We start from the raw sequence: 22937 nt of genomic DNA on the forward strand, positions 1-22937 counted from the left end.
AGGGAAGTGAGCATGGAAGTGAAAAAGTTACTACATGACAGTATTGTGATACCAACTCTAACGTACGGAAGTGAAGCTTGGACATTGTTGGAAGGACACAAGTCAAGAGTGAGAGCAGTGGAAATGAGTTATTTAAGAGGAGCCTGTGGAGTCACGTGGAGAGACAGGCTGACGAATGAGGATATAAAGGAGCGTTGTGGTGTGGATGTGGATGTGATAGGAAGCGTTATGAGGAACACACTGAGGTGGTTTGGCCATGTGGAGAGGATGGAGGGTGAGAGACTGACGAAGAGAGTGTATGTGAGTGAGGTGGAGGGGGGAAGAGGGAGGGGGAGGCCGAGGATGAGATGGAGGGATGGGGTGCAGAGGTATATGAGAGGGGGGGATGTGAGTTGGGAGCAGGACAGTGAAATGGCGGGGGACAGGGCGACTTGGAGGCGATTTGTTTGTGGCCACCCCAAACGGGATTGAGGCGTCTGGCAATAGATAGAAATAAATGTTGCATAAGATAGAATAAGGAGAGAATTTATACCTTAAGCTTTTCAGTCAAATGGTTCTCTCCGAAGCTGAAGAAGAAACTCCTTTGACGTTATTCAGAATGAAATAGAAATTGCGTCCTTAGGCTGAAGGGATTAAGGAGAAATCTGTTTAAATGGAGCATTTCTGGAATGGTAGGCTGGTATAGGATGATGATGGTGATGGTGATGAAGATGATGTGCTCTGTTGAGGATGGTGATGAAAACCAGTGATTATAGAGATGCCAGTGATAGGGTGGTGGGTGATGATATTGTGTGTGTGTGTGTGTGTGTGTGTGCGCGCGCGCCTCCGTGCGTGTGTGCGTGTACGTGTGTGACCAATTAAGCGTTCCGGGGCAGATGAGTAAAAGCGTGGCAACCAGAGTGGTGTGAGGGTATATATATAGAGGGGCGAGGGCGTGGCAGGGTCAGTAAACACCTGGTAGTGGTCATGGTAGCACGCATGAGTCAGGTGAGGACACTTAGCTACATAAATTAAATCCCTTGAACTTGTATGGGTTAAGACGACAAGTGGATTTTTATTTTTATTTTTTTTATCAGCCTAGAAATATTAGCCTGCAGAGGAAGATGACAAATGGAGAAGATGAAATAGGCCTACCCTGTTAAACGAACTTCTGAATATTGTATATGAGCAGAGAAACATGGCAGGCCTCTCGCATCTCAGAAATATTGGCCAGCTAAATAAACTAACAAGAAAAGGTCATACATTACCGGTATATTGATAATTTTTTTCCCCAGATGTATCTGTCGCCATATTATGAACGCAGGTAGAAATGAGGGTGTTACAGTACCGGTACGAGTGTTTATCGTACTGTTAAGCAATCCACACTATGATATACTGTCTCGATATCATGGGGCATCAAAAGTACAGTAGCCTAATAGTACCGGGTAGTAGTAGTAGTAGTTGCAACTCCAGGCACAACCGAACTTGAGCCTGGTGGATTGCAGGCTGAGGATGCCCACCTTTTGCAGTTCATCCTCCTCCTTTCGGGGAATTGTAGAGAGAGTTGAGGGACGTTTGTGTAACAAGTGAGTAGAATCAGCCGGCTATGTCACTACCACCACATTAAGGCATCCCATCACACACAGTAGCGTGGATTGTTTAAATGGAAGAATTACTTGTGAAAAAATGTTTATTGGGGAGATATAACAGTTTCGGCCCGACTTGGATCCTTTTCATGTTTATTCCTTCCCTTCCCGCAGAGTGTGGTGGTGGTGGTTTTAGTGGTGGTGGAGTGTTTCCTCGCTATGGTGACGGCACAGGCTACCGTGCCACATGACCAAATAGGTAAGTGGTGTCATCATCATCATCATCATCATCATTATATTTCACACGGGCATACGAGTATTTAGGGGTGTAGGGTGAGGGTATGTGATCACCATCATCATCATCATCCCTATACTCGAGTACACTTTCTCTCAGCCTTTGTTTCTTAGCACCCAAACACATTTCTCCCCCCTCCCCTCTCCACCAACTCGTAACCTACTCCCCAATTCCCCCAGGCGAGGAGACATCAGTGACCGCAAGCGACCAAACTCCCTCAGCCACACACGGTCACGGTGGCGGTCATGGTGTCGGTGGAGGCAAGTTCTTCATGTGAGTATAAACGCTATTTGTGCTATTGTTGATACTGCTGTTTTTCATGTGAGCTGTTGTTGTTGTAGTCCCAGGTTCATCTCAAATGTGAACTCGAGGAACTGCAAGCTTAAGTGTTCATTTTAATTAGTGACATTTGCCCTGTTTCTTATTGCCATCATTACTAGAGTTAACATTATTCTTGCCGTTGTTATCCTAATCTGTCTAAAAATTATCTATCTATCTATCTATCTATCTATCTATATATATATGGTGTATATTCTAGGTACGCCCATCAACCAGCCAAGAAGGAGTACGAGTTCGGGTTCAAACGCGGGGATGACTACCATACCGTGGAGCGATACGAGAAGGGCGGACCGCACCACAACTTTAAGACTAAGGTGTGTGTGTGTGTGTGTGTGTGTGTGTGTGTGTGATTGGCGAGGGATATTGCGTTACAAGAGAATTAAGAGCTTGATTATTTGACCTTTTGTTTTATGTATGAATCAAAGATAAGGGATAGTAAAGCTAGAAGGGGTTGCTGTATTTGTTGTTGCTGTGGCTGTAATTTCATCTAAAATGTGAACCTTGTGAACTTCAGGCTTAAGCTGCCCTCTTCCTGCAGTCCACCATCCTCTTCGTGGGAGAAGGAAGTGGCTGAGGGACGTTTGTATACCAAGGCAGTGAAGTCACCCAGTTGTATCAGTGCCATCACATGAAGGCGTAACTCTTTAGCTCCTTGAATGTGTTAATTACGGTAGATTTGTGATTGACTGGCGTGGGAGGTGGCATTACAGAAGTGTCCGATTTTTTGACTTCCTGTTTTGATGTGCGTAGGTTCGATGGCACGACGCAAAGGGCGGCCATGGCGAACACTACTGGGACTACAACCACGCACCCAAGTACCATGTGAGTAGTCTCTTGAGATTTCCATGGTTTCTAGGCCTAAGACAGATGTTAAGTCTGTTTTTCTTTTTTTTTCTGTGGTTTTTGTGCTCGTATTCATCCCCTCCCACCCGTCCCTCCTTCTCTCCTTGTTTGTTTGCCTGCTTGCTTCTCTCCTTCCTTCCTTCCACCCCAGCGCCCACCTTCATCCTCCCACCCTACCTCCATCCATCCATCCACTCTCTCTCTCTCTCTCTTTGCATGTTTTACTATTTTCATTTGCTTCTTGTAGTCTTTAAATCCCCTCCTATTCTCGCACTCTTTCGTTTGTATATTTCAAAATCACAAGCTTTCCAGTTTACCATCGTGTCTAATATTACCCCTACCCCCGACTGCCATTTTTTATCCCCAGGACGACCACGGCGACGACCATCACGGAGGATACGACGACCACGGCCATGGAGGGGACGACTACCACGGAGACGACTACCACGGCGACCATGGCGTGAGTTACCATTTAAAAGCTGCCTTTCTCTCTCAAACGCTTATCCGTTTTCTTTGATTTTGCTTTGACGTATTCTTAGCAATTTTTAGGACCCAGTAGACGGTCAGGCATGATTATGAAGTCATTGGTTTTGGCCGCATGCTGTACTCTCTTCGCTCTAACCTGGCCCAAAATTGCCATCTCTCAATTTTGAATGCCGAGTTGCACCAATGAATAACAGCAAAATATGATGCGAGTCACCAAGAAGCTGTATGGGCAGTATGTAGAGTCGTAGTATGGTCCATTTCTGCTGTTGAGCAACGTGACATAAGTTGCAAAAGGACAAAAATCTGGGATAGGTAAAGGTGAAAGGACTAAAGGAACGATTGTGGAGTGATCAGTTATCGTGTGGTGTGGATCCTGTGAAGATGAGAACCAAGGCTGCATGTTTAGCTGCACACACACACACACACACACACACACACACACACACACACACACACACACACACACACACACACAATGAGAGAGAGAGAGAGAGGTGTAGTTGAAAGACTAGCATAAAACAAGACCAAAATTCACACGCAAATACCTTCTACAGAGCTATGATTGCACAGTTCTTCCCGCACACCGTCAGGCAGAATTGCGCAGGGTTTATGACTGACGAGAAAATATCAAACCACACTGCATATTCTTCATTCCTTGCTCAAGCCTTCAGTCACACCGCTATACAGCACATTTCACGGTTGGCCGTCTGTGAAGCACTTGATATGCATTTTAGTTGCAAATAGTCTCTCTCTCTCTCTCTCTCTCTCTCTCTCTCTCTCTCTCCGCATGGCTTTGGTGTTCGGGCTGGCATTGTATTTTTCACGTTTCAGGATGCTCCTTGTATTTATCTTACTTTTTTCCTTTTCATGTTTTTTTCTGTTGCTGCATCGGTGCTGTAGATTTTTACTGCGTTATATGTAGGTTGTGTATGGTTGATTCCGAGGGCTTGCGTGGTGAGTGAATGAGAGTGTGACCCATTTATATTGACAGACTTTTGGTTGATTTGCCCTTCTCTCTCTCTCTCTCTCTCTCTCTCTCTCTGGATCCTCCCTCAACCCCCCCCCAGCAAAAAAAAAAAAAATGGGTAATGAAGAAGAAACGGAAGAAGAAAGGGAGATAAGGAGATGGTGATAATAAATGATGATGATGATGATAATAATATTGACGATGACGGCTAAAGAAAACACCCTGCTAAGCTAGCCATGTCTTTTTCACGGGATTAGCACTGCAAAACGCCCTCAGGTGACATTTATCCGCCCTCACACTTCTTAACTTGGACGTCAGCCTGGGTATTGCTCTCCTCCCCTCCTCTCAAGTAGTGGCCAAGTTGTGCAAAGTTCTTGATGGCGACTTGAGTGAATGTTGGTGGTAGTTGTTTCTTTAGCTTGAGTTACAGGGTTCTTGGTGGCATGGGAGGCCTTGTAGCACCTTTTCTTTTGCGATTTAGTTTGCATATTGTATGCTGCTTTCCCTTGTATGGTGTTTATATGGGTAGTTTATTAATCATCTTTTTAAGCTGAGTAATACCATTCCCGGTGGGATGGAAGGCTTCGTAGCACATCTTCCTTAGTGATTTATTTTGTGTATTACACCTTGATTTTGTATGTTATCATTATCTATTTACTGTGGTCGAAGTTTACATCACCTGTCATACAGGAAAATATAAATCAAGAGGGGCGTATTAGGCTATCTGTATTATGGGAGGCATTGTCGTAGCACATCTTCCTTTGCGATTTATTATGTCTATTACCCATGAGTATCTTCTATGTTACGGGGATAAAAAGACGGCGAGTGTAGCCTCCACGGTGAAAATGCTGTACGTGGATGGGGGTGTGGGGGTGTTTTGAATTGCAGTCACGTACTTGCAGTCCAGGAGGTTCTTTGTCCGTGGTGGGGGATTAGCTGCTACTGCCACTCCTCCCCCCTCCTCCCCGTCAACCCCTCACCACAACCCCCTGTCTTCCCCTCCATCCTCACATATACTGTACATCCCTTGGTTTCCCTCCCTCCCCCCTTGTCCATTCCTTCTCCTCCCCACCACCCCTTCCCTTGCTCCTGCCCCCTTTCGAACTTTTAATCCACCCTACCCTCCTTGTCCTCTCCCCCCCTTCCCCTCATCCCCCATCCTTTCCTTCTCTCCCATCCTCCATCCCTTCACTCTCCCCATCACCCATCTATCTTATTCCCCGTCCTTCCCCTAACTTTTTCCATCACCCATCCCTCCCCTTTCCTCTCATCCTCCATTCTTCTTCTCCCTCCCCTCACCCCAACTTTCCCCACTCCCCCCTTATCGCCAGTCCTTTCCCTCTCCCCTCCCACCTAGCCACCCACTTCACAGGGATAGGGTATGAAAAATCGAATTAAAAATCCTGGTTGCCTTTCCTGGTGACAACGTAATTCCCCGGCAAGGACTTAATGAAGCAAAAAACGGGTTGATTTCCCCCCGTGCCGTTACCTGGGTTTTTATTCAAGGCGTCTGATGGGCTAAGGGGATTTATAGGAGTAGCCAGTTAGGCAGAATGGCAACCCCTCTTAACTCCTTAGTGATAAGGGGTCTTATACTGCGTTATTCTTTTACCTAGACGATTTTATTCAGCTTGTTATGCTTTCACCCTGACGATTTTGTTCAGCGTTAAGGGAGACCATTGGTTATACTTCCAAATCTTTTTAATTGTTGTCCGAAACAGTTGTGTGTTAAGATTATCATTCTGAAACTGTGGTCTGTACCTGTGTTCTAAAATATCGCAAGCAGTTGTTTATTAATAATTCTGGTAGCAGCTGTGTACGATATTATCTAAATGTGTGCTAATATAATCCTACTGCAGTTGTGATGAGCAGTTTTAAAGATTATTGTAAGCAGTTGTGGACGGTATTAACCTGAGATGACTTTAATTTCATGCCTTGGGAGATTGCCCAGTAGCAAAAAACACCACCCGGCTTTAGTCAGAAGTCGCTCCCCAAGGTTCAAGGGTTAAGATTATTTCAAGCAGTTATGCGCTAAGGTTATCGTTTTGAAATTATCGTAAACACTTGTTTTAAATTTTTGGAAAACAGGACCACGGGGGATACCACAGCCAACCCGTGCCTGACTATGCTCCCGCTGCCACCACAGCCACAGCCACGGGCGTCCCTAGCGCCGCAACACAGCAGAGGAAGGCACAAAGTTTTGAATCCCCATCCTTTAGGGCGAGGAGGAAGCCCGAGGACGATAGTACGGCCGGGGTGAAGAAGGACTCGGAACTGGACAAGAAGAATTACCACTACTACAATGAGAAGAAGACTTTTGAGTACAAGATGACCAGCAGTAATCCAGATGAGCCACAGAGCAAGATGGAAACCCCTTCAGCCTTTCCTCAGGTCCTTGGATTCAATCCCTATCTGCCCCCAGAAATCGCTGAGGAGCCTTTCTTCGCCGAGGACGTGTCTTCCCCGCCAGCCGGCATTCATGAGTCAAAACAGGTGTCATCGCCTGCCAGAATATCACCCCAACCTCGATTTTCTGCTTCCAAACCCCAATATTCAACCTCCATGCCGCAGTACCAAGCCCCTGAGTCCCATTATCCAACGCCCAAACTACAGTACCCAACCCCCAAAACTTCAACAACATTTGGACGCCGATCTGCAGCCGGTGGTGCCAAATCTCCAAAGAGCAAGGATTCAGACACGAAGCAAGCCAAGTCTGCTTCAACTCTAACAGGTCTGAGCTTCGATCCTAAGACAGGGCGTATTTATAATGAAGCTACAGGCATGTGGTACAGCCTGGTGCCGGTAGCGGAGGCCTGAAATAAACTTAATAAAATCTCCAACCCTGGCCGCCATCACGCATGCGCACCCGGGCTCCTGGTTGTCCTGGGTGGTGTCGTGTTCTTGGTGGCGCTCTGTTTGGCTGTAGTCTCGGTGGTGTGGTATTCGTGCTCCCATTGAGATTACGTTTGTTATGGGTTTTGTTTTATCCTTTGGTTAAATAATTTACTTCAGTGTTTCAGCCCTTGTCTTGAGTGATTTATTAGTCTTCTTATTACATTTTCTCGTGCAATTACCAGAAGCTCTTGCATACCCAGTTTCCTTTCCTTCTTTATCTCAGTGTCTGTTTTTGTCGCTAAAATGTTTGGTCGTTCATAACCATTCATAAGTATACTGAGATACCTTCTTTCATTCCGGTTAGGCTGTATTATCGCTCCATAGTCGAGCGGTGTTTAAAGTAGTGTTATGTGCATCTCTTCCAATAGTTCTTCATATATCATCGTTTTCCTTTGAGTTTTTTACAAGTCATTTATAGCCGACAAATTTTCTTCGGGTACTTAGACTTACTTCTTTTTCTTTTATTTTATTCCCTACTTCTGGATCCGACCCAGCCTATTTAATGGGACGATGGATTCTTATACCATCTTTTAAATTTGACTTTTCTTATCTGCATCTTTCTCAGAAGTCAGTCACCATTTGTGTATATCGGTTGAAGTTACTGATACTGTCTAGTGCTGTATGTTGAATTAAGTGTAGTATTGTGTAGATGTTGTTTTTGTATTTTCCTGTTTATCGTCACGTGGCCAACAAACTCTTTACTGTATTATTAGATATAGGTGTATTATTGCTCGTTAATAAAACCTGCCTGCCTTGTTACTGTGGTTTTATTGACACGGGGGAGGGGGGGGGGAGAATCAGTGTATGCTCCATTTCCCTCTAGAATAGATGGTTTGCTTTCATTTGACGAAACTGGCCTACATAGCTTCAATACTAAATCATGGTTGCGTGAAATTCGAGGTGTCTCCTTGGTTACTACAAATTTAAGTTCCATTTACTACGCTTGGCCACTCAATGAGCCTTATTTATTATGCAGGTGTGAGTCTTCTTGGTTACTAGTCTTACTTTAACCCCAGTTTCACTACACCTGGGCATTGACTAAGTAGGAAGAAGTTAGGGATGTTTATCAGATTAGAATTAACGCGCTATAAATACTGTGGTGAAAGTTAAAAGGATAATAAAAGACGTAGAAAATAAGTAAAAAATCATATTAAACTGAAGGGTGAAGAGTACATGAGAAAGGGCGAATCTTTAGGAAGGGACTGACTAATGGGCCAGTCCAAAGAGTGCTTCCGTGTCTAAAAAATACATAAGATTTGAAGAGGTTGGCCGCTAGACTGCTAATATTACGCTGAGATGAACAAAATACCATGGTTTTATCCAGAATGAAATACGCAAATTCGTTCTTAGCATCGAAGTGGTCATAGCTGTTTTGTTACTATCTGAGGGTACTTGGTCAATCTCTCGACTTAAATAGTAGTCATGGTTGCTTGAAATTCGACGAGCTTTAGTTCCGTGGTAGGAATGAGTCTTCTTGGTTACAAGTCAAATGTTTCCTCCACTTTACTTTTGAGGATCAACTAAACTGAATGATGCTAGGTCTCTGTCTCTGTCTGTCTGTCTGTCTGTCTCTCTCTCTCTCTCACACACACACACACACACACACACACACACACTCTCTCTCTCTCTCTCTCTCTCACACACACACACACACACACACACACACACACACACACACACACACACACACACGGTTTGTTTACAGAGCCTTGGGTTAAAATTCGCTGACGACCATAATGAATAATTGGATGCGTTCGGATGTCAAAGAATTTTAATTTTTCTTTCTGTTTTCTGTTTTTTTACCTTTTTCTCTCCTGTTTTCTCTCCATTCATTTTTTTGCCTTTATCTTCAGTTCCCTTCTTCTGGTTTCTCTTCTCCTCTCTTCTTATCACCTCCTCTTATCTGTTTTTTATTTTCTCTTCCCTTTTCTCTTTGGTTTTCATAGCTTCTCGTCTCTTCTTTTGTCTTCTCCTCTCCTTTCTTGCTTTTCTCTTAGAGTCTTCTTTCCCCTCATCTTCTCATCTTCTCTTCGTTTTCTTATTCCTGACTCTCTCTCTCTCTCTCTCTCTCTCAAGAGAGAGAGAGAGAGAGAGAGAGAGAGAGAGAATATGGGTGTTTATCTCCTGCCTCTCTAATGTATACCGTTTCTCATCATTCTTTCTGGTGTTTCAGTCACCGGGGAAGATAATGGTGAAGTGTGTGTGTGTGTGTGTGTGTGTGTGTGTGTGTGTGTGTGATAGAGTACCCACATTTGTGATGGTAATTTAATCAAAGGACTACTAGAGTCGGGGAAGTTGATGGCCAGTGCTTGTGTGTGTGTGTGTGTGTGTGTGTGTGTAAGCCACTCGCATACATATACCCTGCACCTAGAAATATACACCTATCGACGCGCGCGCGCGCGCACACACACACACACACACACACACACACACACACACACACACACACACACACACACACACACACACACATCAATACTCTATACATTATGGTTGTTTTGTGACGTAATACGAGTCTAGGTTCTTAATGATTCTCTCTCTCTCTCTGTCTCTCTCTCTCTCTCTCTCTCTCTCTCTCTCCTAACCAAAATTTATCTGACTGCCTAACAAATTAACGAAACTAGATACTGTGCAGACAAACCTTAACTTAGCCTAGAAAAAAATGGAAGTAGATAGCTGTATAAATAGATGGATAGTCAGATAGGAAAGAAGCAGATATAGGTAGTCAAATAGATATAGATTGGTAGATAAATAGATAGATATACGTAGATGCCAGGAAGCGTGGTGTGGTTTGATGTGGCGCCCTTTGCCCATAGAGTAACTTGTAACATATTTATCAGTGAAAAAAATAGTACTCTGGCCATCACACTGTCTGACTATCTTTCTTTCATGTCGTATATCCCCCTTCTTTTCCAGGTGACAGTGTCCTTGTTATTGTTTTTATTGATGATGGTGATGGTGGTGGTGGATGTTGTGGTGGTGGTGGTGGTGGTGAAAGAGCTACTGGGGGTAGAGAAACAGTTGGTATTATGTAATTGTTGTGTTTGTTAATGATTGAGATATGAAGGCCTCAGAAAGTTCCAAACAAAACCCCTCTTTCTCCCTCTTTCCCCTTCCTCCTGTCCTTCCCCTTCCCCTCCTCCTCCTCCTCCTGCTCACTCTCTTTCCCTCCTGCTTCATCTCTCCTTTCCCCTCCTCTTCTTCTCTCCTTTCCCCTCCTCTTCTTCTCATTCTCCTTTCCCCTCCTCCTCTCTTCTGCTCATTCCACCAGCTCCTCGCCCTCCTTTCTTCCTCCTCTCATCTCCTTCCCTTTCTCCCTCTTTTCGCTCTCTTTTTGTCAACTTTGTCCTCTCCGCCCTTTTGTCTTTCTCTTCTCATTTCCCATTATCATCCATTTTCTCTCTCGCCATCCCTCTCCTCATAGTTTTCTTGCTCTATCCCCAATTCCTCTCTTTTTCTCCTGCATTCCCCTCCGTTCTCTCCCTCCCCCCTTCTAATGTCCCTGTTTTAATCCCTTCCTCCACATTCTCCACTTCGTCACTCCTTCCCCTTCCCCTTCCTTCTAAAATTTTCCTCTCCTCCTTACCCCTCTTCCTTCCTCCTCATCCTCATTCTCTTTTCCCCCCTTCCCCTCTGCCTTCCCTTTCCTCCTCCTCCTCCTTCCCTCCCTCCCCCACCCTTCTGTGAGTTATAACCTTGTGAAATTGAAGAGTAAAGTATTGATGGAATTGCAAACTGCATTTATTATGTTTTTTTTTTTTTTTTTTTGGTGGATGAGGAGATTTGGTACAGCGAGTCAAGGTGGTTAGAGAGAGAGAGAGAGAGAGATGGAAGCCAGATACATGCGAACCCTAAATATCTGTTACGAAATAAATATGCCAAAGGATAGGGTTAGGGTCCTGGAGACACCAGTTTATTTATGTAAAATGAAAGTCTGAATCAATGGCAGTTGTTGAATTAATCGCTTAGGAATAGGTGTTACGGAATCCAGCGGGGCGAATAAATCGCTTAGGAAGAGTTGTTATGAAATCTTATCACAATAAAGAGGTGTTAAAGAATCCAGTAATAAATAAAAAATCAATAAATCGCTAAAGAGCAGGCGTTCAGAAATCCAAAGAATCCACTAATAAATAAATAATCAATAAATCGCTGTAGAGGTGTTCGGAAGTCCAGTGCACAGAATAAATCGCTATAGAGGATGTATTAGGAAAACTACTCGAAAGGTACGTAGAATAGGACTGATGTATCATTGTGCCTGGCGTGGTTGGTAGAGGATGTGTATACGTGGTGGTCGATATTGGTATTCATCGACTGTGCTGTTTTTGCTCTAACTCGGCCTAAAATTTCTATCTGTCTTGAATACTTCGTTGTCATAATAGATTGAAGGTCAAATTTGGTTCCAGCCATGAAGAAATGCTATGGAAAGGATGTAAAGCAAAGGCATTGTCCTTTTCTGCCACTGCGCTAGCTGTAAATGGATGAAAATCTGGGCCAAGTTAGAGTAAAAACGGCAGAGTTACTCATGCACTGTGAGGTCTTATGACTGCAGTTTTTAGTTTTACGACTATTCAACGCGTATCATTCATCCCGCGAGTTATTAATGCATGGAAAAGCTTTATCTCTTTACTCTTTTTTTCATTTGACTCGTTAGTTTAGGATTATTCATCGCATACCATTTATCAGGCTAGTTATTCATGCACAGCCCTTTACGTATTTACTCCCTGGTGCTTTAGAATTATTCATCGCGCACTATTCATCAATCTACTTATTCATGCACGGGCCAGCCTTACGTCCTTGCTCTTTATTACATCCAGACTTTTTCTTATGTCCTAACTCTTCAATACATCCATACTCTTTCTTACGTCCTTACTCTTTATTACGTCCATACTCTTTCTTACATCCATGCTCTTTAATACGTCTTTACTCTTTATATTTAGGATTATTCAGAGCACGCGGATGCCATTTTAGCGCCTGGGATTAACGCTTGTGAATTGCCTAACTCGTTCAAAGTATTTAAGTGTCCTGCAGTCCTTTCATCTTAACTTGGCCCAGAATTTTGACGTGTTGCAACTTATTTCATGGCGTTCAGAGGCGGAAGAAGAAGATGATACTGCTCTACGTAATACCCATAGCACTTCTTTGTGACTAGCATCATGTTGCACTATTTAGTTACAAGTCAGCATTCAGGATGGTCAGATGGTAATTTTAGATCAAGTATGGTAACGTCTGCAGAGAACTTCATGTTTGTGAAGCCGATTTAAAACACGTGGACTGCCTGGAAATACATGAGATTAAGGACCTTATTTAAAATGACGTCGTAGGACCTCTTCTTTAGTGATTCATTCTGCATGTTACACCTTATAAAGAAATATAAATAGCGCGCAAGAGATTGATGAGGTGTAATAAGCCAAATGAATCGCCTAGGAAGAGATGTTACGAAGCTCACGATGCGACTAATTCTTGTCACTGACATCTGCCGTAACGACTTGTATATTTTGTCCTTGCCTCTGAAGAAGCTCCCGAGTCTGAGGCATTATAGAACAATGCAGCTGCACATTGCAGAGGCGGGTAGCGGGGCATCTCAGGGCATTTTGTGGCATCTTAAGGCATGGCACGGCGGCATTCAGGTGGGTGGCGGAGTAGTGCAGCAACAGACAGTGACAGGGAAGCAGGGGGCACTAAGAAAGACGCAGAGGAGTGAGAGAAATACCATCGTAACTTCGGGGTATCCTGGGGCATGGCGGGGCATAGCGGGGCTCGACGGGACAGCAGGGTATGGGTGGGAGGAGGCTGGGTATGGGGAGCGGCGAAAAGTGAGGCATGGCGGGGTCAGAATGTGTAGGATGAAGCTCTAATTTGTTTGCTGTGGGTGGAGTGCTTTTGGGGTATTTTGGGGCATTTTGGGGCATGGTGGGGCATAGCGGGGCAGCGGCAGACGGGTAGACTTGGGGGTAGGGTTGTGGGTAGGGTAGGTATGCGGGGCTAGGCAGGGTAGGGGAGGGAAGGAGGAGGGATGAGCCAGGGAGAGAGGGAGGGCCGTCTATTGATTGGCGCGTGGTGAGGCGAGGCTGCTGCGGCAGTGTGGCGAGGCAGGCAGGCAGGCAGGCAGGCAGTGGTGAGGCAGGAGGAGGCAGAGACAGGCATGGACCGCCCTCCAGCCTTACCTCCACTCCATCCCCACCTCCTCCTCTCACACACCTTCTCCTCCTCTTCCTCTTACTCTTCCTTACTCCCCCTCTCCTTCTTAGGTGCTCACAGCAGGAGGGATTGTGTGGGTTTGAGGGGTGACGCTGGAATATCGCTGCCATTTGGAGGTAAGTGATGGGCATTGGTGGGTATTAGGTGGGGTCAGAGGTGGGGTCAAGTGCTTAAGTGTTTGGGGTCATAGGAACTGGAATAAAGTGTTGGAGTGATGTTTTTTTATTCTCTAGGTTGAATGCTGTGCTCTTGATTAAAATGATATGCTTGGGGTCAGATGAGAGGTCATATAGAGGGTCAAATGCTGAGGTCAAGTGTTTGAGTGTTGAGGTCATAAGTAGAAAGATTAAAGTGTTGATAAGTGAATTAATTGCATCATTGGACAAGTGTTGGTGTTCTGTGAGAGGTCAGGCGTGAGGTCAAATTCTGGGGTCAAATTTGAGGTCAAAGGTGGGATCGAGTGCTTAAGTATTGGGATATAGGCGTAAAAAATAAAGTGCTAGAATGAAGGCTTTTTGCATCAGACTTTGAAAATGAACGCTGTGGTCTTGAATGAAAGGACGCTCTGGAGTCAATGTGGGTTCAGGTGCTGGGGTCAAGTGTATATGTGTGGTCATAAATACTAAGGTCAAGGTCAAGTGCTAAAGTCATGGGTTAAGGTGAAATTATTGAATCTTGTGTTGTAAATGAAAGATGTGGTCTTGAATGAAAGGAAGTTCTGGGGTCAGAGGTGGGGTCAGTTGCTGGGGTCAGGTGTTAAAATGTTAGGGTCATGTGGGCTCAGGATTTAGAGGTAGAGTCAAGTGTTAAGATGAATCATTTGCGTCGTGTTGGGAAGATGAATTCTGAAGTCTTGTTTGAAAGTAAGTGCTGGAGTCAAGTGTGGGGTAAAGTATTTAAGTGTTTGGGTTCATAAGTGCCAGGATGAACTGCTTAAGTCAAGGGCGAAAATAAAATAGCTTTGCATCATGTACGGAGGTTGAAAGCTTTGGTCTTGTTTGCAAGGAAGTGCTGGGGTCTGGTGCTAGGGTCATGTGGAGTTAAGTGCTGGGGTCAGGTGCTGGGATCATGTGTGGGGTCAGGTGCTGTGGCCATATGTGGTGTCAAGCGCTAGGTTCATGTGCGAGTTCAAGAGCTGTGGTCTTGTTCTGAGGCAGGTACTGGGGTCATGTGTGGGGTCATGTGTGGGGTCAGATGCTGGGGCCATGTGTGGGGTCAAGTGCTGAGGTAAGGTGGGCTGGTGTCTGTACTGAGATCAAGTGGTGGGTTCAAGTGCTAGAATCCGGTGCTGGGGGCATACGAAGTCAAGATTGTCAAGTGTTGCGGTCATGTATAGGATATAGTGCTAGCAGTAAGTGCTGAGGTCAAACGCTTAGGCTGTCAAGTGCTGAGTTCACTTATTGGGGTCAGATATGGGGTTTCAACATGTGGGTCAAGAAAGGTGTTAGGTCAGACAAGGGATTAAGTACAGAAGTCAAGTGCTAAGATCAAGTTCTAGTGTTGCTCACGGGGATCACATGTTTGATTAAGTGCTTCAATTAAGTGTTGAGGGATAAGTATTAAAAGTTGGCTTCAGATGCGGAAAGTAAGTGTTAATTGTTGATGAATCAGTGTGAGATCAGTTGTTAAGTGCTAGAATTAGGTGCTAGGGTCACGTGATATAAAGTAAGTATAAAGTAAATGTAAATAAAGGCAGTAAGCCAAATGCTGGGTGCAAAAAATAAGTGCTGGATTTAAGTGTTAGGTTTAGGTGCTGAGGATAGGTGTGCGGACTAAGTGCTGATGTGTATGGTATTAACCCCTTCAGTACGGTGACGTCCAGTGTGATTTATAAGAGTGTGATTTATTCGTAGTTGTAGTTCCAGGTTCATGCGGATGTGAACCCGGTGGACTGCTGACAAGTTGACCCGCTCCTGTTGTCAGCCATCTTCCTTTCGGGGGGTTGGGAAGGAAATGAGGGACGTTTGTATGCTTGGGCAGCTCCGCCTTCCGGTTAAATCGGTGCTGCCGCAAGAAGGCGTCCCTCTCCAGCATGGCCAGATTATTTTACTAAGCACAGGAGAGACGTCCGGCATAGAATATACAGTAGAGCAGGTGACTGTTTTACAGGATGGGGAATTAATCAACCACCTCTTGACCATTCGACCCAATCCGTACACCTTATCTTCATCCCGACTGGCCAGCTAAACCCAACGAAGATCCCTAACCTCTTTCAGCTCATAAGTTGTCCGTATGTAGGCAGACTGGAGGCTCGATTTGATTGGTAACCAAGGAAACTTTATCCCGACTCTACATTTAATCTAACCTGACGAAGATACCTAATTTCTTCCAGCTCATGAGGTGGCCGAGCGTAGGCAGACTGAAGGGTCGATTTGACTAGTAACCAAGGACACATATTCCCACCTTATAGCTAAGGCTCTTCGAATTTCATGTAACCACGTCATAGTACCGGTATTCAGTTTGTGGAAGTGACCCAGTTCCGTCAGATGAAAACACCGACTGTAATCCCTGCAGTTAGGAGGCCATTTTTTATTTTTAGCTCAAGGCCCGTATTCTCGTCGGTTAAGGAAGCTTCCTGACACCTCTTCCTTACCGATTTATTTTTGGATACGGTCGACCAGTATCGTTTTGTACACACTTTGTTACTAGTATGGTTATACTGGAATTATTTAGTAACACAGAAGCGGACGCCAAGATATAATAAGCAAAATAAATCGCTTAGTAAGAGGTGTTAAGGGAGCCTTCTTAACTGACGAGAATCCGAGTCCAACTTTCTCAGTTTGATGGCGTATATTTATGGTTTGTTTCTGTTACTGTCGAGTGATTATGCTCAGGCTTGTGGTTTTTCAAACATGAAGAGTGGGATATACTGATTGTTTGATAAGGTAGCCCAATAGTAAGTATCCCATTGGCTTTATAAATGTATACTAAAGAAGATAGAAGTGGCAAAGACGCAAGCAAAGTTTTAAAAAAGTATGTAAACTCCAGTCTGAATTCCTTCGGGTAAAATGAAAGTTGGGATTAAAGAAGCAGCAGTAGTCATATAAAATAATAATTCATCATTCTAGACCTAAAAGTTAAAAGAAAATAACGTAAAATTGGCAAGAAAGTCGGAAATGTTTGAAGTGGACAGTTTTAACTCTTGAGATAATGATTAGTGTTGTAATTCAAACATTTAATAATATTGGAATGAAACTTAAATAATCTGCTCCTAATCCACATCCCAAATTAAAAAAACAAAACAAAAGTCACTGGCTTCTTCACTACTACACCCTAGAATATGGTGCTGGTCACGAAGAAGTGCAGAAGAAGAGATGTACGGATGTATTTTTTTTTTCACTGATGTGCGTGAAATAAGCTACAAAAGGACGAAAAACTGGGCCAAGTTAAAATGATTAAGGTTTAGCTGTCTATCCCACACCCTCTAAGAACACTGCCTTCTACACTTGCCAGAGAACTTACTCCACTTTTTTTTTTTTTTCGAACCTCTAGTTTTTTCCTATCCACTCTGCACAACCCACATACATTTCCTAACACAATCCCACTTCTTTTCCTCCCACTCTTGATTTTTTTTGTTACTCATTTCTCCACATCTGTCTCTGTTCCTTCTTCTTCTTCTTTTTTTTTCTATCCAGTCTAGGCAAGCCACATACATTTCTTAAAACAATCTCTCTCTTGTTTCTTTTTATATTCCTTATTCTGTACAGTCTACGTAATCCATATAGATTTCTTAGCTCCATTTCGTTTGCCCTCACTTTTTTTTTTCTCTTATTTTATCTGGTTAACGCAAAACACATACAAGTAGATTTCTCAAAACTATTCCATTTCTGCTCCCAGTCTTGATTTATTTTTCTGTTCCTTACTTATCCTATCCAGTCGTAGCCTACATACGTTTCTGAAAAGAGTTGCATTTCTTTTGTTCACATTCTTGTATTTTGTCTTCTTGTCTGGTCTGCGCAAACCACATAATTTCCCAAAACAATCCCACTTTCGCTCCCGGCCTTCATTTTTTTTTTTCTAACTTCTCATCCCTCTTAGTATATTTCATAATAGTCCCATTTCTTTGGCTCCGATTCTTGATTTTTTTCTGTTTCTTGTTTTATCCAGTCTTCGCAAACCACAAACGTTTATCAAAACTGTCCCATTTCTGCTTCGTCTTGATTTATTTTTCTGTTCCCTACCCTATTCAGTCTACGCAGCCCACATACATTTCTTAAAACAGTTCCACTTCTTTTCCTGCCACACTTGATTTTTGTTTCTCATGCCACCCTGCTGCCTCACTCTCATACGTTAATGTAAGCTCTAATTCACATTCGTGCGGTCCTCTCACTCACTCCTTTGCACTCATGCCGCTATTAGTCCACGGTCATTTTTTGAGCTCACTCCGGTCGCCTGTGATTATACAAGAACGCATTCATAGCCCACTTCCACTCCCTTGGTGCATGTCCACTCAAGCTTTGTGGTATATTTTCAACAGGCATTCCACTCTTTCCACCACATTTTCACTCTTTCCACAATATTTCCACTCTTTCCAGCACATTTCCACTTGTTCCATTATATTTCCATTCTTTCCACTACATTATAATTCACACAGCACATTTGGTTACCTGTTTTCGGGCCAATACTACTGTGTTTTCCTAATCTGATGATTCCTAGCAGACAGAGGCTTAAATGCAATCTCATTTGGAAGTATAGGGTGAAATGTGCTTGTGGAAAGGATGGAGAATGCGAGACTGACTAGAAGAGTGTATGTGGTTGAGGTAGTGGGGAGGAGGAGGGGAAGACCGAGGATAAGATGGAAGGATGGAGTGGAGATATGTAGGAGAGAGGGGGGCGTTGCGAGTCGGAGGGAAGGCATCCAAATGACAGGACTGTGGGACGTGGAGGCAGTTTATTTGTGCCACCCCTTACGGGATTAAGGCGTCAGCCAATATATATATATATATATATATATATATATATATATATATATATATATATATATATATATATATATATATATATATATATATATATATATATATATATATATATATATATATATATATATATATATATATATATATATATATATATATATATATATATATATATACAGAAAGTGAGAGTTGGAACTTTGTGTTGGAGCGACTGTGTGTGTGTTTGAGGGAGTTTGTGTCATGGAGGGAACATTGACAAGGAGTAAACATGTAGGACCAAATGAAAGGACGTACCACAACGCTCACTTAACCCCCTGAATCCGGTGACATTTATATCAAGTTATTCTCATTACTTCAGACGATTTCGTTCATCTCCGGAATACTGAAAGATTTTTATCTAACCTCACCAGTTCGAAACGTCTCTCCAAAGCTGAATGAAATCGTAACAAGAATAAAATGAAAACTAGATCCCATATTCCCGTTAGTTAAGGAGGGTCCCGAACACACTTTCCTAAGCGATTTATTTGGTTTATTATGCTTTACTGTCCTCTTCCGGGTTACGTAAATCTTTCCAATATCGCCATACTCTTCATAAATAATATAGAAAAGGATATGAACCTCTCATATTCAGAAGTAAATCGCTAAGGAAGAGGGGTTAGGAACATCCTCAACCGACGAGAATACCAGGACTGAGTTAAATGTCGACCCATGAATAGAATGTAACGTAGGTCAGGAGGACTGGTAGACGCATACGGTACCGACTAGACCACCGGAGGCTTTGAATGTTCTGTGCTCTTTTTACGCTAACTTGGCCTAAAATTGTCATCTTTCCACCTTGAATGCTGAGTTGTAGCAAAAACACTAGAACATGATGCTAGTCTAATAGAAGTGCTGTGGAATGGATGTAGAGCCTAGCATTGTGTGTTCTGCTACTCAGCTACATGAAAATAAGCCTCAAAGAGACGAGCATATGGGCCAAATTAAGGTGAAAAGAGTATAATCAATTCACTCTTAACGACCTGGCACCATCAGCACATCTCAAACCAACCTGATCCATTTGCTTAAGGAGTCTGGGTGCTAACAACTCAGCCACCTCGTTTTCTTAGGCAGTTAACAACCGAGCCAGCCAGTTATGCCAACAGTGCAAGTGCTAACAACCTAATCACCTCATGTGAACAGCCCAAGTGCTAACAATGGAACCAGCTTGTTATGTCAACGCTCAAAATGAAAACAGTCAAATCACCTCATCATTGCAACATTCCAAGTGCAAACACTCGAACCACCTCATCATGTCAACAATCCGAGTGTTAACAATAGAACCAGCTCATTACGTCAGCAATTCAAATGCAGACAGGCAAGTCCCCTCAGTATGTTAACAGTCCGAGTGCTGACAGTCGAATCACATAACTAACGATGGAACCAGGTCATTATGTGAACAGTTTGGTATGTTAACAGCCGAACCAGCCCATTACCTATCCCGGCCTTCCCTCGTTAGTGACCCTCTTTGACAACGAGCCAATTAGGTCAGCGTCACCACCCCAATCACCTAATGAGAGAGAGAGAGAGAGAGAGAGAGAGAGAGAGGGTGTGCCAAAAGAAAGAGGAGGGTTGCAAGAGGGGGAGGGAGGGAGAGAGATAGTTGATGATGCAGGTGGGGGAAATAGAGGAGGTGGTGCCAGGTGAGGTGTAGGGGGAGACATACATATAGATAGATAAACAGATAGATACGGGAGGTAGACAGGTAGACAGGGGATGCCGGGGAAGGGAGGTGGTATTATTGAGGTGTGGGGGGGAGGGAGGGGGGAGGGAGGGGGATGATGGTAATAGTGGGGGTCATTTGCATAGAGAGGAGGGACCTGTTGGGGAAGCATCGGCCCAGCAGGAGGTGTGTTTCTGAAGTATGGTGGTGATAGTGGTGGTGGTGGTGGTGATAGTGGTGGTGGTGGTGGTGGTGATAGTGGTGGTGGTGATAGTGGTGGTGGTGGTGATAGTTGTGGTGGTGGTGGTGATAGTTGTGGTGGTGATAGTTGTGGTGGTGGTGGTGGTGATAGTGGTGGTGGTGGTGGTGGTGATAGTGGTGGTGGTGGTGATAGTGGTGGTGGTGGTGGTGGTGATAGTGGTGGTGGTGGTGATAGTTGTGGTGGTGGTGGTGGTGATAGTGGTGGTGGTGGTGGTGATAGTGGTGGTGGTGGTGATAGTGGTGGTGGTGGTGGTGGTGATAGTGGTGGTGGTGGTGGTGATAGTGGTGGTGATAGTGATCGTGGTGGTGTTATAGTCGGTTTGGTTTTGTCTGACGGGCCACTCCCACAGCTTCAATCCTGAGTCATGGCTGCTTGCAACTCGGTGAATCTCCTTGGTTACTAGTCATATCAACCCTCCAGTCTGACTACACCTAGCCCTCAACTGAGCTAAAAGGGGTTAAGGATTCTTCAGGCAAGAATGAACACACTGTGGGAGTTGTGGTAGTGGTGGTGGTGTGATGCGAGATGATGCTGTGATGGTGGTTGTGGTGGTGGTAGCAGTGTTTAAAGGGAGTGATGGTAGTGGTAGTGGTGGTGGTAGTGGGAGTGATGGTGGTAGTGGTGATAGTGGTAGCAAAACCGTCATAACTCATAGGTTGTCGAAAAGCGTTCCTCGTATTTCTAAGCTTTCCTCCTCCTCCTCCTCCTCCTCCTATCGTCATAATAATCATAATCATCAGTCATCATGGTATAATTCGACACAAAATAATTCCGGCTCAGCCATGTTCCTATTTAATACAAGTTTAGGGCCGAGACTTCGAGGAACCAAAACATCCTAGAACACTTCTTTCAATTGAAGCCAGGCATGACGGTTCACAGAAATTGACGTGTTCGGTCCTGGAATTATTCATCTTTTTTAGCACTTTTTTTTTTTTTTTGGAGAGAGAGAGAGAGAGAGAGAGAGAGGGAGGAGTAGAGTATTTTGATAATCTGTAAGGCTTTATAGAGAGATTATGTAGAGGATTCAGTTCTTGTACGATTTTAAAGACTTGAATGATGAATGAGTATGTGTGTGTGTGACTTGTTCAGTCGTGTAAAACGGCAGGAAAGCCAGTGGAAGATCTAATGTGTAAGGAATGTTGTGTAGAACTTTGAAAAACCAGTGGGATGATCTCTCTCTCTCTCTCTCTCTCTCTCACACACACACACACACACACACACACACACACACACACACACACACACACACACACACACACACACACAATACTGGCGACCTTCATATATATCTATCCACATCGACCATGAACTTGTGAACTTAAATTTTAAAGTAGTTGTATTCAGTGTATAGTGACCTCGATTTATATCTTAAAGTTTACCCTCCAGACTGGCTTACGTTTTCTTTGAGATATTTAGGTCATTTTTTTTTTTTTCATATATGGTAGTTTTTCGTGTTCTGTTTTAGTGGGGAACAGAGTAATGATGATGATGATGATGATGATGATGACTCTTCCACATCCTCTCTCTCTCTCTCTCTCTCTCTCTCTTTCTCTCCCTTCCCTTCCCATCATCCTCTTCATCTTCCTTTGCTCCCCCCCACTACTCCTAACCACAATCCCTCAATCTCTCCCCTCTTTGCATCCCCTTCTTCCCCCACTCATCTCCTTCGACATTCCTCTTCTCCCCACACCTTTCTTCCCCACCCCACTTTCTCTCCACAGTCTCTCCCTTCCCCACTCTCTCCATCCTTCCCGTTCCTCACCCATTCTCACCCTCCCCCTTCCTCACCCACACCCTTTTCCTTCCATCCCCACTTTCTACATATCCCTCATCCATTTCTCTTCCCCCCCTCCCTTTCCACCTTATCTCCCTCCCCCTTCCCTCCCCTTCTCCCTCCCCCTCCCCTCCCCTTCTCCCTCCCCCTCCCCTTTACACCCTCTCCCCTTCTCCCCCCCTCCCCTTTACACCCTCTCCCCTTCTCTCCCCCTCCCCTTTACACCCTCTCCCCCTCTCTACCCCCCCCCCTCAGGCGATGGAGGTGACAGTAAGGGCATTGATTGTTTATGCCAATACTGAGAGAGCCTGTTATGTGTTCTGGGGAGTGGGTGGGAGGGGGCGATGTGTCCTGCCGTGGCCTTCTGTGTTATGTGTCCTTCAGTGTTGTGCCCTGGTCGTTAGGGGGATGGGATAGGAGGGGATGTGACGTGTCCTGTCATCCCAGGGCCCTTAATCACTTCAGAACAAGGACCTCAAAATCCTTTAATTTTTTTAACCCTTTCACTCCGATGACGTATTGCGTGTTTCAGTATATTTTTCTTACATTCAGACGATCGCCCTAACACCTGTTCCTTAGCAACTTATTTTTTAATATGGCTGGTTAATTTCCTTTTGTATATGTGCGGAGTATGGCCATGTCAGGAAAATTCAGATATAACACAAAATAGGACAGTATAGTGCTGTAAACAAAAA

At 44.2% G+C, this 22937-nt stretch overlaps 1 protein-coding gene across 1 annotated transcript in view; it reads left to right on the forward strand.

Moving 5' to 3' along the window:
* The first annotated feature begins 1784 nt into the window (after nt 1-1784).
* Nucleotides 1785-22937, forward strand: part of LOC145411423 (uncharacterized) — a 71839-nt gene continuing 50686 nt past the window's right edge. Inside the window, exons 1-8 of the mRNA XM_080281463.1 lie at nt 1785-1824; nt 2040-2133; nt 2399-2513; nt 2950-3021; nt 3410-3502; nt 6584-7274; nt 12953-13228; nt 13673-13704. Coding sequence (XP_080137589.1) covers nt 1785-1824; nt 2040-2133; nt 2399-2513; nt 2950-3021; nt 3410-3502; nt 6584-7274; nt 12953-13228; nt 13673-13704 — 1413 coding nt within the window. The remainder of the gene's footprint in view (nt 1825-2039; nt 2134-2398; nt 2514-2949; nt 3022-3409; nt 3503-6583; nt 7275-12952; nt 13229-13672; nt 13705-22937) is intronic.

The sequence above is a fragment of the Coenobita brevimanus genome, chromosome 89, assembly GCF_032717465.1.
Source record: "Coenobita brevimanus isolate Jiangsu-jjx chromosome 89, ASM3271746v2, whole genome shotgun sequence".
Lineage (NCBI taxonomy): Eukaryota > Metazoa > Arthropoda > Malacostraca > Decapoda > Coenobitidae > Coenobita > Coenobita brevimanus.